Source organism: Dunckerocampus dactyliophorus, chromosome 9 (assembly GCF_027744805.1).
Source record: "Dunckerocampus dactyliophorus isolate RoL2022-P2 chromosome 9, RoL_Ddac_1.1, whole genome shotgun sequence".
NCBI classification, from domain to species: Eukaryota; Metazoa; Chordata; class Actinopteri; order Syngnathiformes; family Syngnathidae; genus Dunckerocampus; species Dunckerocampus dactyliophorus.
Genome location: NC_072827.1, coordinates 25,062,363 through 25,078,071, shown reverse-complemented (window position 1 = coordinate 25,078,071; position 15,709 = coordinate 25,062,363). Strand labels below are relative to the sequence as shown.

General features: G+C 40.4%; 1 protein-coding gene across 3 annotated transcripts in view; it reads right to left on the bottom strand.

Annotated features, from left to right (window-relative positions):
* Positions 1-15,709, bottom strand: part of gli2a (GLI family zinc finger 2a) — an 88,933-nt gene that overhangs the window by 52,153 nt on the left and 21,071 nt on the right. For all 3 annotated transcript variants that reach the window (XM_054786975.1, XM_054786977.1, XM_054786976.1), the window contains exon 2: positions 13,615-13,746. In XM_054786975.1, the coding sequence (XP_054642950.1) occupies positions 13,615-13,732 (118 nt within the window). In that variant the 5' untranslated portion in view covers positions 13,733-13,746. The remainder of the gene's footprint in view (positions 1-13,614; positions 13,747-15,709) is intronic.

Below are 15,709 nucleotides of genomic sequence, written 5' to 3'. Positions count from 1 at the left end.
ATCTTCATCTACTAACTCTTGTTGGCTCTGTGGGGACAGGGTGCCACATGCTGCCACTGAATTATTCCTCTTGTGCTCTTTAAATGTACCACAAAAGGAGCTCGCCAGCAACACCATGCTGAGTCGCATCATACGCTGTGGTTTAGGGGCGAGGGGCTCTCTCTTTCTATATTGCGCCAGATCACATTTGGCTAAAATACCCTAACCCTAACTGTAACACCACATTTGTGGTGTGATTGAGAATATATAATTTTTTTGGTAAACTAACTCTCTTCAACGCAAGAGTAACTTATTGACGGTCCATAACGAGTGGTTAGAGCAACACTTCCTGTGCGAGCTCCCCGCACAATGACACAGCAGACCGGGCACAGTGAGGAGGAACTACCGCTGTAGCTAAGGAGCCAAACATCCAACGTCCAGCGTCAAACTAACTTCACCACGGTACACCGCAGACATGTCTGCATGCTTGTGTTGCATTTTCTTCTTCTTGCAGGTGGCGGGAGTCGAGTGGCAACCAGCTTTGAGGCGCATTACCGCACATATCAAGTTGGCGTGTGGCCCAGAGTTACATACGTTATACGGCAACCATATCGGCCCGATCTCGTAGCGGAAGCCAGGATTATCCGATCTTCAAAATACAGCGGATCGCCAGCCGATCCCGATCTTGAAGATCGTATCGGGACATCCCTTAATGTGATTACCAAAAAAGCAAAAGGAGCTCCACAGCTGTACATAATATATGTTGTGAGTATACCAGATTTAATGGTTACAATTTCAGAATTTCCATGTGCACACATGCACGCAGGAGAAGATTTCTGTAATTTACAAAGTCATGACAATTTAAAAAGCACACCACTTTTGCAACAGGGCTCAGTCTCTGTTGTAATAACTAGTTAGGGCTATTTGATTCCCTCCTGTCAGACCGCTACTTGTCAGTTTCTACTATTACACGTGGTAACCATCAACCCAGACCACAAGGTAGCGTTCCTGTTTGGCTGCAACACACTCTTGCCTACAGGGACATTTGGCTCACTCAGTACTGGGATTATGTCATCTTACATGTGTTGGGTAATGACAGCCTAATGGTGTTAGTAACTATGTGGCACTAAAGTGTGGGAATGGATGGAAAAGCCATGTTTCCATGGACATCGTACATGAGAAACAGAGGTTTTAAATCCTTACACCGTTATAGTCCACAATATCCATCCATCCATTTTCTGTACCACCCCTCACTAGGGTCACGGGTATGCTGGAGCCTATTCTTACTGATCCACTTGTTTTTATCCATTTATGTATTTCACCGGAAAGACCACGTCTTCCCAAACAGGAGGCTTTAACAACGGAAGTGTGTTTCAAGCTCTGGCTTCTCCTTAGAACTATTGCTCACCAAAGACTGGACTGCACTGTTTTTGTTCACAAAGTAGACGTGTGACATGTTTAATCTGTGGGAAACCCGTACGCCAACCAAATATTCTGGACTGAAAAATCCAACCGTTCCACCCATGCGCCCCTCCTAGACACAAAACAAAGAAAGGCAAACCCCACACAAAAAGGCTGGTACTCAGTAAATTGCACACCTGCAAAAACGTACATTATTTGAGGCTCCCTTGGGCTTCTCTCAATTCAAACAATACCACAAGATACTACAGCCAATGGTTAATGCAGTGTTCATGTAAATGTTTTTTCCTCACCCTTTGGCAGGCAAACAAGGACAATGTCCTAAGGAGGCCATTTTCTGAATGTCTTGATTCAAATAACATGCCAGGTTTCTTGGAAACGTCCAATGTTGTGGTTGGTAACAGATGGTAAAGTGGGAAACATCAAGCAGTGATCTGACTTCTGTTATTTAGAAGTGGGCTTTAATATATTAATAAATAAACTTTAAGTTTGAGTGAAAGTGATATTGTTTAGATTGTTTAGATTGTCAAATGATCTTCTATGTAGAACACTGAGATTCATTTGAATATAAAGTGCAATATATGTCATTGTTATTATCATTCAGTGATATAGTCCTGCCTAGAAATCTAGACATCTTTATTATGCCCTCAAATACTACGAGTGTGAGAGTGCTGTGGGTTTGACTTTTGGATTACTTTGAGTTTTTGAATTTCCTTGATGAATTGTGTCTGTTGTCATTAAGAACCTGTGAGTAGCAATTGCATTACAGCCATTATTGGACGCTACAATGTGCATGTCCGTGTTCATGGAATCATGCCAGACGGTAGACAACCTTTTGCTAATCATGCTAATCATAATTAATTATAATGTGTAATTAATTGATCTAATTAAGATCATTTGTAATCTCACCAAAAATTATTTTGGTTAATGTTGAAAATTCACACCACAATTTTGCATCGGTTTTCATGCATTCTCCAGTTGCATACAATAAGAGTGCGTCTTGTCATCTTGTCACGCTTCCATCTGTATTCTTAATATATATATTTTTAATCACAAAAACGTCCTTCCTTGTTAGCATCCTATTAGCTAGCGAACAAAATGGCAACCAGAAGCGGAAGTTTCGTTGCCCCGTCTATGATATCATCAGGGGTTGACGCTCAAAAATGTTAACACAAAACACGTTTTTACAGTGTAATCATTTTATATTTACATACATAAAACTATTCTAAATGCATATATATGATGAATGACAGGGATGAATTAACTTCATTGACTTCATTGAAGACGACTGTTCCCAAAGACACAATGTGGCAGCGAGACACAGACACAGACACAGTCTTCCTGTTTAGTCAAGTTATTTCTTGAATTGAATAGTGTCTCTCACCTTCTTTATCAAAATGATGGCAACTTTCTTTGGTTCCATATTGGGTTACAGTATTGAGGTGAGAAACACTATGGAATTCAAGAAACAACTCATGTCCAAACAGGAGATGGTGGTGGCTGATCTCGTTGCCACATCGTGTCTTTGGGGACAGTCATGTCAAGAATCATATCTTCAATGAAGGTAAAAGGCACCGTAAATGTTCATTTATCCCTTTCATTCATCATTTATATGCTTTTATATGCATTTCAAATTGTTTTATGAATGTAAAACTATTGTAAATAGCTTTACTGTAAATAGTTCAACTATTGAAAAATTATTAAAACGTGTTTTGTGTTAACATTTTTGGCTTTCTGGAACGGATTAATTGGATTTAGATTATTTTTTATGGGAAAAACTGATTCGGTTAGTATCCGTTTCGGTTAGAGTCAGACCTTCTGGAACAAATTAATGATGCTAACCGAGGGTCCACTGTATGTGTGTTGTGTGTTTGTGTCCGTGTGTGATCATACTATGTTTCTTATTGTTGTTTTGCCAAGCATGTTGGAAATTAACTAAACTCTGTATATGACTATTCTCCCTACCATGGTAATGAACCGGCCAAATGTCCACTTTAAACAATGAAGGATCAATTTAGACCAATTGGGGTGGAAAAAAGAGAGGGTTCCAAGTCTTAATGAGTGTCTCTGAGTCCTTGTCTTCTGTTTAGGGACTGAAGGTAACTTCCTTGTCTGTAATTAGGGTTATCCCATGCACAATGGAGAAATTAAATAGTAAGACCTTGTAATGCAAATGGCGGCTTCTGCTGGGAATTAGTGTGTGTAAACAAAACCCCACTTTACTGTAAAGTCACCCCTCCCCACTTTGTTTCATGAGAAATTTAGGGCATGTTAACACCAAAACGAGTTAGTACGAATCCAAAGGCACAGTAAATTGATTACTGTGCCTATTGCATGTACGAGTGTGGATCAACTGCTTGGAAAAGGTAAAGATTATTTTATTATTATTTGTCGCCCTCTTTCATTGAGGGATTGCTTAATTTGGGACAGAGCAAATCAGGCATAATTCCATTTTGGTTGTTCCATTATAAGAACTAACATTCTCTAAGGAATACAGCTACACTGAGGGAAAATTAGTATTTGATCGTAATTGTAATATTTGATCATAAAAGTATGAACAGCACATTATTCTTATGGTAACTTTGTTGTAACAGAGAGATAGAATGTCAAAGTAATCCGGAAAAAATTCACATTAAAATATTAAATTAAGATTATAAATTAATTTGGATTAATTCGATTTTTGCATGGAGCGCCAGAGCGAGAGGCACCTGACTGTTATCTTGTATTTATTCTATTTATGATTTATTGGTTTCTTTCTCACCAGGCTTCTTGTTCATGGTCTTGTAGTCCATTCCAGTCTTGTGCAGGTCTACAATCTTGCCCCTGAGGCTAGTCTTTGGTCTTGAATGGAAGAGACTGTTTCTGTGACAGGTGTCTTATCCACACAACGCGTTGAGATTAGGAATACTTTCCTAAAGGGACAAGACTCATTTGTGTGTTTCATGGACACATAACCCGTCTGTGGGGGTCAGAATGTTTGCTTGTTGTTCAGGGATCAAATACAAACTCATTTATAAACTTTATTTAATGTTTTTTCTGAATTTTTTCTTAAAAAATGTTCATAAAACTGATGTACTGTTCCTATCTTGATCAGGGGGTAACTTACAAAATCAGCAGGGGATCAAATATTATTCATATATATTTTACTATTTCCCCCACTGCATATACTTTCTTCTTCAGGGCGTATATTGTTTTGTTCACTCCTAAATGATGCCAGAGCAATAGCAGACATGCAATTCTCATGTGAGTGGGCTCCCGTGCTCAGCACAGTATTGTGGTTATTTCTTTTCCCCAGCGATGTTTATACAATGGTGGACCACAGCTGTGTCTTCAGGCGGGGACGGTGGGGTGTGGGTGGCAGGGGTGAAGAGGCTGACCACAGGCTGTCCATCTCTCGACCAGCTCAGCACTGCAGAATAGGGTCAGTTTACACAAGCGCCTCCTGCCTGTGTTTACAGTTAGTACAGATTTTTGTTTTACCATGTCTAAACTCTTCCGACGTTTATTTTGTCTCTCTGGTACCGTGAGGTTTACGGCTGTCTAAGTAAATTAAATTATCCCAGACCGAAGGTTACGCTGGGTCAGATTCAAGCTCATGACATACAAATTCACATGCAATAACTTTCACAGTTTCCCCTCGGTTTAGTTGGGTGGGGATTTGACTACCATTGACACAAGCGTACTCACGACTGTCTGTGTACTGTATGTGTGGGCTGGGAGGACTGGCCTAACGGACACCGAGACAAACACATGCACGCTCACAGCATAGTCGACTGAAGTACAATCCCTCCCTTCCAGTCACTGTACATCTGGGGTGCACACATGCACTACTTTAGAATTAACATGTGTCATTTAAATAATGTGATTGCTCGTCCGCACACAATACAGGCAGCAGATGATTAAGGAAATGCTGTCATGTAAATAAGATTAGGTTATTTAGTAGAGATGCTCGATATTGTCCAGCACTTCATTACCGATACCAATACAGGCAGTTTTTGCAAAATAAGACGAGTACATGTGACAGGTGTGATGTTTGCAGTGACGTGAGGTGAGGTTCATGGCTGGTGAGGCACTGACTTCTTTGGAGTTTTTTATGTTAAGGCAGGTTCCTCATGAAGAAGATAACAACTTTTTTATTAGCAGAAAAACATTTGTGTTATCGTTTGTCTGTATAAGTACATGCACCCTATCCTACTCCAGGAGAAGCTTGGATACTTTGTTGTAAAAGTCTGATCACCCCCTGGTGAGCTTGAATATCATCACCCTATTAAAATAACAGTGTAAGTTATATTTTCCAGTTTTTGGGAAAACACAAAAAACAACTCAGAGTTCTCAGAGGATAGCTTGTACTGGACTCCTAGAGGGCATAAAGAGCAGGATCCTTTAACTAAGGATGTAGGCGATTTTACCAGAGGGGGCCAGCATTATCAAGAGATGATTTAGCCCAAAAACTCATTTGACAGGTTCACCTTAAGTTTGATCAGAAAATGTGTAAATTGAGCAATTTTCACTTAAGAAAATGTTAAAATAGATTGGAATCATACAGAAAATACATTTAGAATACAGTTCAATGAATAAATATAATATTTATTTTATCATTATACATTTTTTTTGGTTCCCCTGGCCACACGTCACTGGACGTTAAAAGTATTGAAGGAAGACGCCTGACAGCACTATTTTATATCAGATAAACTGTTGGCCAAAGGGACACATTAAAAAAAGGCTGGGGAACGCATCAGTTTTACAAACAAAACAGGCAGGAAGTGTCTTAGAAGCAGAGACATGGATTGTCCACCACATACCCTGAAATAACATAAAAAAAGGGAAGCACAAACCAAAAAGAATTGTGAGACTCAAGGAATGGGGAAACAAAGCGGGCTGATTGGGTGCTGACTAATCCCCTCAAGCATCCATATATTGCTTCCACCTTCTCTCCCGTTGCTTACAACATGTTGTCTGTGAGCCAGTGTGTGTACACACATCTGGTACACAGATTTATTTGCAAAATTGTGCAAACAATGCCCGGAGTTGGCTTTTTTTCAAGGTCAATACAAAGTGCTGAATGAAACAGTGGTAATATGAACAATTGTCTCAGCAAGGGCAGGGACTAATGTCATCATTATTTTATGTTTGTTTTTAAGCATTAAATCAAGGGTGTCTAAACCTTTTCCACTGACGGCCACATGACATGTCTTTATTCTGAATTTGTGGACTAGTGATGGGAAACTCAATTCTTTTTACTCAACTCGAGTTCTTACGAGTCACTCACAAAAGTGAACCTGGTGCTCGATTCACTCGAGTGAAAAAACTTGCACATGCACATTGATGGCAAATCAAATATTTTTTCACTACGGATTAAACTGCAAAATTTGAATAACTGAATTGTGTACAAAATATGTACCATAATAAACTTCCCCACTTCCAAATAAAAAAATGAAAATAGCCCAAAAAAGTGGTCCAACATTAAAATAAATAAAGTATAAACAGTATAAAATTAGCTAGCGGTAGCAGGAGTGAGTAAATGAACGAACTGACGGGAGTACCCGTGAGTCCTGATCCTGTAAATAGCTTGTTCACCACTTGTTCATGACTCTCACATTCTCTACTAATTTGTACTCATTTTGAATCTTTCTGTTGCTTGTGATTATGATACAGTCGTTTCCTTTTATGTTTGTGTATCCCCAAGCCACATGCACACACACCCATACTGTATGCACACCAAATTTAACGTAGAGTAGAGGAGTCATCACAACAATAAAATTGGTACTTGTCCCCCTCAGCCCACTCAAAGCAGTGAACCTAAAGGAAGCACTGAGTCGTACCTATACAGTAGGTTTATGCTTGTTTTCTTTGGGTCTTTTTAAAAACTAAAGGTTTCTATGAAATGACCACAAAATAAATCCCTCAATTGGATTTTGCGGAATGGCTTAAGGAGTTGTCTTTTTTCAGTGAGTACTTCAGAACAGGAATTTGATGATTCTTTCAACTAAGTCGGAGGGCCAAGAAGTTAAACCCAAAGAGGGCAAAGGCATCTGGCATGCATGCGGTCATCTCTGCATAACTCTGACCTCCGAGCCCCCACCCCATCCCTCTACCTCTTACCCAGTCTGTGAAAACCGGAGTAGTATAAGAGCCTCATTTAGAGCATAGAAAGAAAGGCAGAAATCTCTTTCTCAGGAAGATTAGTGGCTGTCCCTTTGGAGTAGGCCTTTGGTTAGAGCAAGGAGAGGGGAGGAGGGCCTTTTTTTTCTTGGCCATTTTTCTCTGCCAACGGGGCCGTGACCTGCTCCAGAGCGCCCTCCTCTGAGAAACACCCCTAAGACTTGAACTGCATCTGAAATGCAACCACGATAGCCATGATTAACACACCGCTCTTTATCTCAAAGCCACACTCGACTCTGTGCAGAAGTAATTATAAAAGATTTCTCTTCTTCATCCATCTGTGCTATACTTAACCTTCAATTAGAGGAGTGAGCAACGTATGCGATCAATGCTCATGTTGTGGACTTTAGTGCAAGATGGAGCCTGAATATGTTTTTTGTGGCACACTTCTTTGGTACCCAGCCCACGATAAGTTGTAAGCACAGACATGCTTTAAGGCTGAGGAGCATTAGCATTTGTCATTATCATCATTATTATTATTGCTTTTCTTTCCTTGTGGAGGGCTTAACATGCACAAAAAGTCACAAAAGTTTGCCAGCAAGCCAGGCCCTTTGAAAATTGCATATTTTAGGGGTTCGAAACACAACCCCCGAAACTCACTCATTAGTCTCAAGTTAGAAAAAAAATAATCTGCAATACCAATTTCACTGATCGTCACAAAATTCGGCGTACACATCTAAAAAGTCTCAAGAAGACATGCCTGATAAACAGGAAGTCGGACATTTAGGCAAATTCTAGGGGGCGCACATTGACGAACTCCTCCTAGGAATTTTGCCCAAATGAGCCCAAATTTAAATGGGGGGTACTAGACAGATGGCCAATGACGCGTTATGAAGGATTTTAGCCTACGCCACAGAATGGCGACAAACCTTGATGGCCAGTTTGACAATTCGCCACAAAATGGAAACTAATAAATCGGTCAACAAGGTCAGATCTTTATCATAATTGGTGCGTATGAAGAAGATGAATACCCGGAAGCTTTACATTTAGGCCACGTATGTAAGACAGAGTGACGGGTTTAAGTTGCGAACCGTGGTAAACACGTGGTGGGTTTGTCATGTCGGCAACAGTTCAGCCAACCATCAAAGCGTCACAGACATTCATATCTCTTTTGAAACATATCGCAAGAAAGAATCCAAGCCCAAAGACAACAATGCGGTTCGCAAATCAGAACATGCAAAATGTATTTCTTTTGGTGGGTTACGTCTCCAGCCAGTACCTGACCACATGTACGCATTAACTTAAATGGTGCCCCTACTGGTCAAAAGGTTATATGTCGAATGATGTCTCCTGCGTGTCTGTGACGGAAACAGATGTAGGAAGGTGGCAAACACGCTACACTTAACATCTACTATATCGCGTTTGCTCTCGAGTATGGAAGAGAGGGGCATGCTTTCAACAGTTTTACCTTTTGAAACGGTAAGACACTGTACCGTCCCGGAAGCAGGCAGGCACCTTATCTGAACACATGTTACACTGACATAGTTAAAGCTCAGGTCAATGCAGACTTGTAAATCCTTAGGCCTTGGAGTCAGGTTGCAAGTGACAAGCCTGTGGAAGCAAGCCCTGTAAGCTGTGAGAAAGCTGTAGGCTGTCACACCAAATGCGGGTGCCCATTTAGAACCATTAACAAGGCTTTAAGAACGCAGCCTGATTCTTATCTTATGATTGAAGCTAACCTACACTTGTATACTTACAGCTCCAAGCTATCTCCTTCCTCCTTCCTATCCTGACACACATTGTTTCTTAAAACAAAAGCTATTTGAGTACTCATAAAAGAAGGTCAGAGATTTGAGCTGACAAAATGCATTACTTTGAAAATGCGTAAATGGTTTTCTTTTCTTTTCTTTTTATGTTAGTACACTTTAACACAGATTTTTCTTCTAAAACGCCAAAAAAAGTTGTACCCAAAGTAAACGTAAAGCTGTCCTTGAACCATACGTTATACGAGTATAAGCATGGCTCTGGGTCTTTTGGAAGCTCATAATTTTCTTCCCAAGTGCTACTGGCACTGAAAAACAGGAGTTTGAATACACTGAAAAAGAAGGATTTTTTTTTGGGCTTGCCTTTTTTCCAGAAACATGCCTTAAAAAAAAACTACCTGGAGGTACGGTCTGGAAAACCCAACAGGGTCATATCTTCAGTTCTTAACTAATCCAATTTCAAATTAATTTGAGTTTTTGTAAAGTTTCAGTAAGATCAGGCATTGCAAATGTGTTCCATTTGGAGATCCTTGGTCACACGAGGGCAGAGTCTTCACTAACTCCATGCAAACGAAGCTCCATGGCTTCCTGACACTGTATATTGTCTTATCTGTATCTTATCTTCAGTACAGGCAGGAAAAACACAAAAAAGGTGCAATATTGTTGCAGCAAGTTTCCCGTTACTCTGTTACGCAGGGGTTCCTTGCTTTTATTAAAAGTCCGCTCATCAACCAGTATATTATATCTCGTTTTCACAATTTAAGGTTGGATGTAACTGCCATGAGGTACTTACACTACAACAGGGGCTGGTACTTTTTTATGCGCAGAAGTTGATTGGGTATTGTACCCCAGCAGACAGGGTGTCAGTCAAAGGTTTCAAAGCTGTGCAAAGTGTTGGTATCACTGTGTGGCTAACACATCTTGGCTAAGTGAAGTTACAATCAATGATGTATGGAAAATATACTGGACCATTGCCAAAGTAACAGGACCATTTTGTCGAATTTTTATCTGTTGGAATACTGTGAAAATTCATTCATTCAATTTTTGCTACTGTTCTAACATTAGTGTTTAGCAAGCCTGATATGATTGTGTCCTGGAATGGTGTTTATCAGTCCAATCTCAACAAATTAACCTTTCCAATGATTTATAGAACAGTTGTGAAAACAGATGTACAACTAGTCTTTGTGCTTTGAACCAAATGTTCCCTAACTATCCATCCATCAATTTTCTATGCCGCTTATACTGCGGGGGCATGCTGGAGCCTATCCCAGTTGACTTTGGGCGAGAGGTGTGGTATACCCTGGACTGGACGCCAGCCAATGGCAGGGCACGTATAGACAAGCAATCATTCACACTCACATTCATACCTATGGACAATTTAGAATCGCCAATTAACATTTTGGAATGTGGAAGGAAACCGGAGTACCCGGAGAAAACCCCCACACACACAGGGAGTCCACACAGACTCCATACAGAAATGCCCAAGCGGAGATTCGAACCCTTCCCGATCTCCTGACTGTGTGACCAACATGCTAACCGCTCGGCCACCGTGCAGCCATATTCCCTAACTAACCTAAATAAACATTACCCCTTTAAGAAGAAAGTTTGTCATCTTAAGAGGGATTCTTGATTTATTTAAGTCAGTGCCATATTTTAATTTGTGCATCTATGCTAATTTAAAAACTGGCTTGTGTAAAGAATAAACAAATGGAAAACAAACGCAGAACTTCGACATTATCTAAAGACAATCGTTCTACTTTTTTTCTTCAAGTGTATAAGTCAGCTTTGTGGTGGCAGGCCACCAGGCCCTTCATGAAAAAGTAATCCAAAATGAATGATATGTTCCTGCAGTGGCCCTCAGATGATGCCTGTGTGTCTTTCTGATGGGTTTCAAAGTCTACTAGCTTGGTCCACCAACAGCATTTAGTAATTCATGACACAAGTACCTCAGAGGCACGAAGAAGGTCCCACAGCCTCGTTAATCCTACTTTTCGTCAGGCATTCGCTAATGAAAACAAGAGCTCTCATCTTGTTATCATGAGCCTCTTATTTAGTAACTTTCAGCTAGCATCCACGCTCTCTTACCTCACATCCCCAAACAGCTGTTGAAAAGCGAGGATGACTTTTTCGTCAGCGGTAAAAGGTAATGAATGATCCCCACAGAACAACACCACGCACAATGGTCATAATAATGAATAATTCATCCCTGTGCTAGTTCGACATTTTCTTTGCTGGCTTGAAAATAATAGTCGACTCTTTGTGGAGGTGCCAAGGAGGGTGCACAGAAATGTCCTAGTTTAGACGCTGCATCCCTAAACAATTAATGCTTATGGCTCATCTTGTGGCAGGCCACCAAGCCCATCATTAAGAAAAAACTGCTAATACCACAATATCATAGGACCTCGTGTTTGCATTTCAAAGGCCCTTCCCTCTTTTGCAGCCTTTATGAGAGGCCTCTGATACACCATGCCGTCCACTGCTATGCCAGACTCTTTTAGTAATTCATGAAATGTACACTCGGGAGGTAGAACAAGGTCTTTCAATCTCATTATAGCATTTTTTCATCATCCTCTCTCTGACATCTCCAAAAGACACCGGCCGCATCTCTTTTCATGTGTCACCGAATTCCGATCATGTTTTATATGACGCTTACTGCACAGTGGAACATGATCCTACGACTTATATATATACAGAACTGAACAAGGTGTCCCTAAAGGCTGGACATATAATATAAACATATTATTGTAATATACACATAGAATATGCACACATCATAAAATAAAGTTCAATTTAATTAATAATGAATTTAAAATGATTAGAAACACTTCATTAAAATTTAACAAATTAAATAATAGAATACATTTAAATACAATTAAATAATAAAATATATACATGCATCACAATATTTTTATGACGATATAATTCAATATAGCGTAGTATTGTATAAAAAGCTACAAACATTAACCCATATACATTTGTCTCAAATTCTAAAGCACATTTGTTCATTTATTGGTAACAAACTGCAATACAGCAAGTGCATTTAGTGTCTACCAAACTAAGTGTTTTGTATTTTTGAGTGGGTATGTGTGGACGTGCTCGCTGACTCTGTCTCACGCTTCGTTACACACTCTTCGTACTCAACTCTGTGTTTGCACTTGAGATGATAGAACAAATGTGTTGTGTTCCCACCTTTTGCCATCACCGTTACTTTGTAAACTTTGCATATTATGGTCTCTTGCTCCACTTTTGCTCATTTTACACTTATTTTTACCAGAATAGCATGTGTGCTTTATGGGTTACTGAAAAAAATGTTGGTTAATTAAATGCAAAAATCCTTACATGTATTGATGCAATACAGGTCTGGTCCATTTTGTCCAGTAATTGAGAAATGGATGTAGCTTGGCTAACTTTTCTAAAGGGATGTCAGCCTCAGCACACATTGCTACAAAATCTTCAACAAACTATGCTGCCCGTGCTTGTGATTAAGGAAGATGTAATCACAGACGTAATTCCAATCGCATTATTAAGGTCCGATATTGTCATGACACTCTTATTTTGTTTACACAATTAGACAAATGTGACAAAGAGCATTCTTATTTTGAAGGCCGAAAGTGTGTTGTGTGTGTTGACAATTGACTGTTGACACGAGTTGGGTGCAAGAATAAACGTGCCTCTCGTCTTTTTTCACTCAGAGCACGTCGTCAGCGGGCACTGTAAAATGGTCCTTAAATTAAAGCACAACAAAAACACAACATAGTGGAAAAAATACTCATCCACGCACGCATACACACACAAAGCTGCATTAGCACACTCTGCTAAACTAAGCTAAACTAAGGCTAGCTTCCATTCACGCTCCGTAACAGAGGAGTTCTCCGGCGTTTCCACATGCTTAGTCGTGTTTGTGATGGGATTCTGCCACGATTGGACATGTCTGCATGGTGGTGTTGCGTTTTCTTCTTCTTGAGGGTGGCAGGAATTGAGCGGCAACCAGCTTTGAGGCGCATTACCGTACCTACCGTGTTGGATTGTGGCCCAGAGTTACGAACATGATGCGGCAACCGGATTGGCCCGATCTCGTGGCGGAAGCCGATATTATCCGATCTTCAAAATACAGCGGCTCGGCAGCCGATCCCGATCCTGAAGTCGGATCGGGACATCTCTAATTCTTTATAATTGTATCATATACACACGCCTTCCCAGACTTTTGGGACACACTGTAGAATATGTGTAACTTGTTTGTACAAAAACCCAAACAATTTTGGAAAGTTGACTTGTGAATGTATTGCCTTTCAACATAAAAAACATTTCAGACAAAAATTCATAAAAACAGAGCTTTGGAAAATGAATGTACCTCTGGAGGTGGGTGAAGGCTTCTTTGGGAGTTCTGAGAAGCTGCTTCCATCTAAACCAGGACCCTTGGACTCCTTCTTCTCAGTGGCAGTCGCAGCTGAAGTCTCCATGCTGCTCATTTAATCTTCAACAGCTAGGACAGGAGGAGAAATCTATGGTTAAGTCTTGGACATGAAGGAAAAATGCCTTTTCCACCTACAGCAATGACATTGTGGCTCTGAACATAATTTAACCTTTTAAAAGTGCCCGGACAGGGGCCAGCGTGGTTGCATTTGTGCTGCTATGGTAACTGCTACGTGGTGAAGAACATACAAATGCTATACATCCACGTAAGTGAAAGAACATCAGCCGAAAGCTCAACCTTACTAGTTTTGGACAAACAGAAGACAATTCAAACTATGAGAATTTCAATTGACAAACATTGAAAACAAGCCAGCTTATGTCATGAATCATTCCATTAAAAAAACACTACAAACACTGTATGAAAGAAGAAACACTTCAAAGATGACAATGATCACTGCTCTCCTGCTAATACTCGCTGACCAAGCATCTTTATTTACTCTTGTCCATCAGCAAAGATGTGTAAATTTTCATCTACAGTAAGCATCAGTCTCCTCTTTTGTTAGTATGCAACTGAGCAAGCAAGGGGCTTAAACGACCAGAATTTCTGATGTAATTTGATGTTTTCATGGTTATTTCATTGTGGTTGCCGATATATTTATTCTCTCAGTGTAAATAATGTCAGGTCAACCCCTGAACACACACAGGTTTCTCAGTTTGATGTAATGAGTTCACAATGGCCCCTCTGTTCCAATTGAAAATGTGAGTGGCTTTAAGTGCTGAGGTTTTAGCCACACACACTATGTCAATACCTCCTCGTGTGTGTGAATGGACTGGTGACGTGGCAACGTGCCACTTGTTTGACTTGGTAGGATCATCTGCTGCTAAGAACAAACACCAATTGGTGCAGTCCTGCAAGGGCAACGTCCATCCACACTGGCATGCTACATGGTTCTCATCATTCCTCAATCTGCTCTGAGACATATGAGAAACTGTCTGCACGTGTTGACGCCATGTTGTAAAAAGAGAAGACATTTCACTAAGACTGGTTTTCCTTGCTGTGGAATTGACCAAAACAAAAGTCGAGGGAATTTTTCATCGACCAACAATGAATTTGTCCTGGTGCATCGATGCACGACGAGGGCAGATATTCCGAATTTTCTGCCAGAAAAATTTGGATTCCAGCAATTTTGGGGATGTGGGAAATAGATAGCCTTAATGTTTTGACTTAGGTGTTAATTTAGGTATATGTTCCAATTTACACTAAAACTCGACTTACATCGCCATCGTAGGAACCGAACTCATACGTAGACTGGGGGGTTCCCGCAAAATCATAAAAGGCATAAAACTATAAGAAAATGAAATCAAGCTGCAGAATGTGTGAAGTGTTGTGGTTCCATGTGGCTATACAGGATGTCATCTTGTAGATTGGCATGTGTGTGTGTGTGTGCGGGTGTGTGTGCGTGTGGGCACTACCAATCATGTCTGTGACCCTTCAGAGGTGCCAGTCGTCTGTCACAGAGCCAATGTAAGCCGATTAGAGGTGAGCGACTAACAGGTTTACACTGCATCTGTTTCTTTCTTTTCTGCTGCCAAAATATCCTGGAACCTGCCAGCAAGCCATCTTGTTTCAAGGAACTCTCCCGCAGCCCTAGTGCTATCGGCTTTTTGTGGCGAGTAGATGTTCTTTATTAAGTGTTCAAGCAGCTTGTCAATGAAATTACAAAGTTCCCCTTATCCATCCATTTTAATAGTTTCATATAAATATACATGGTGCTGTTTATTGAAACACAGGGTCTAAGTCAACAGTAACGTTTAATGTCTCCAAAAACACTAAAACAGTTGGATTCCTGAAATATTACGTTAAATGTCTTCACACTTTTATGTGAAGTCCCATTGTTTACATGCACCATCTCCAATTCCATCTTTGGGCAAACGTTATGTGCTTCCAAAACACTAGGGGGCGATTGCGGCCATTCTAGCTTGTTTAGCTGTGTGAGGAAGAGAATATTACATGGTAATACAAACATTACTGG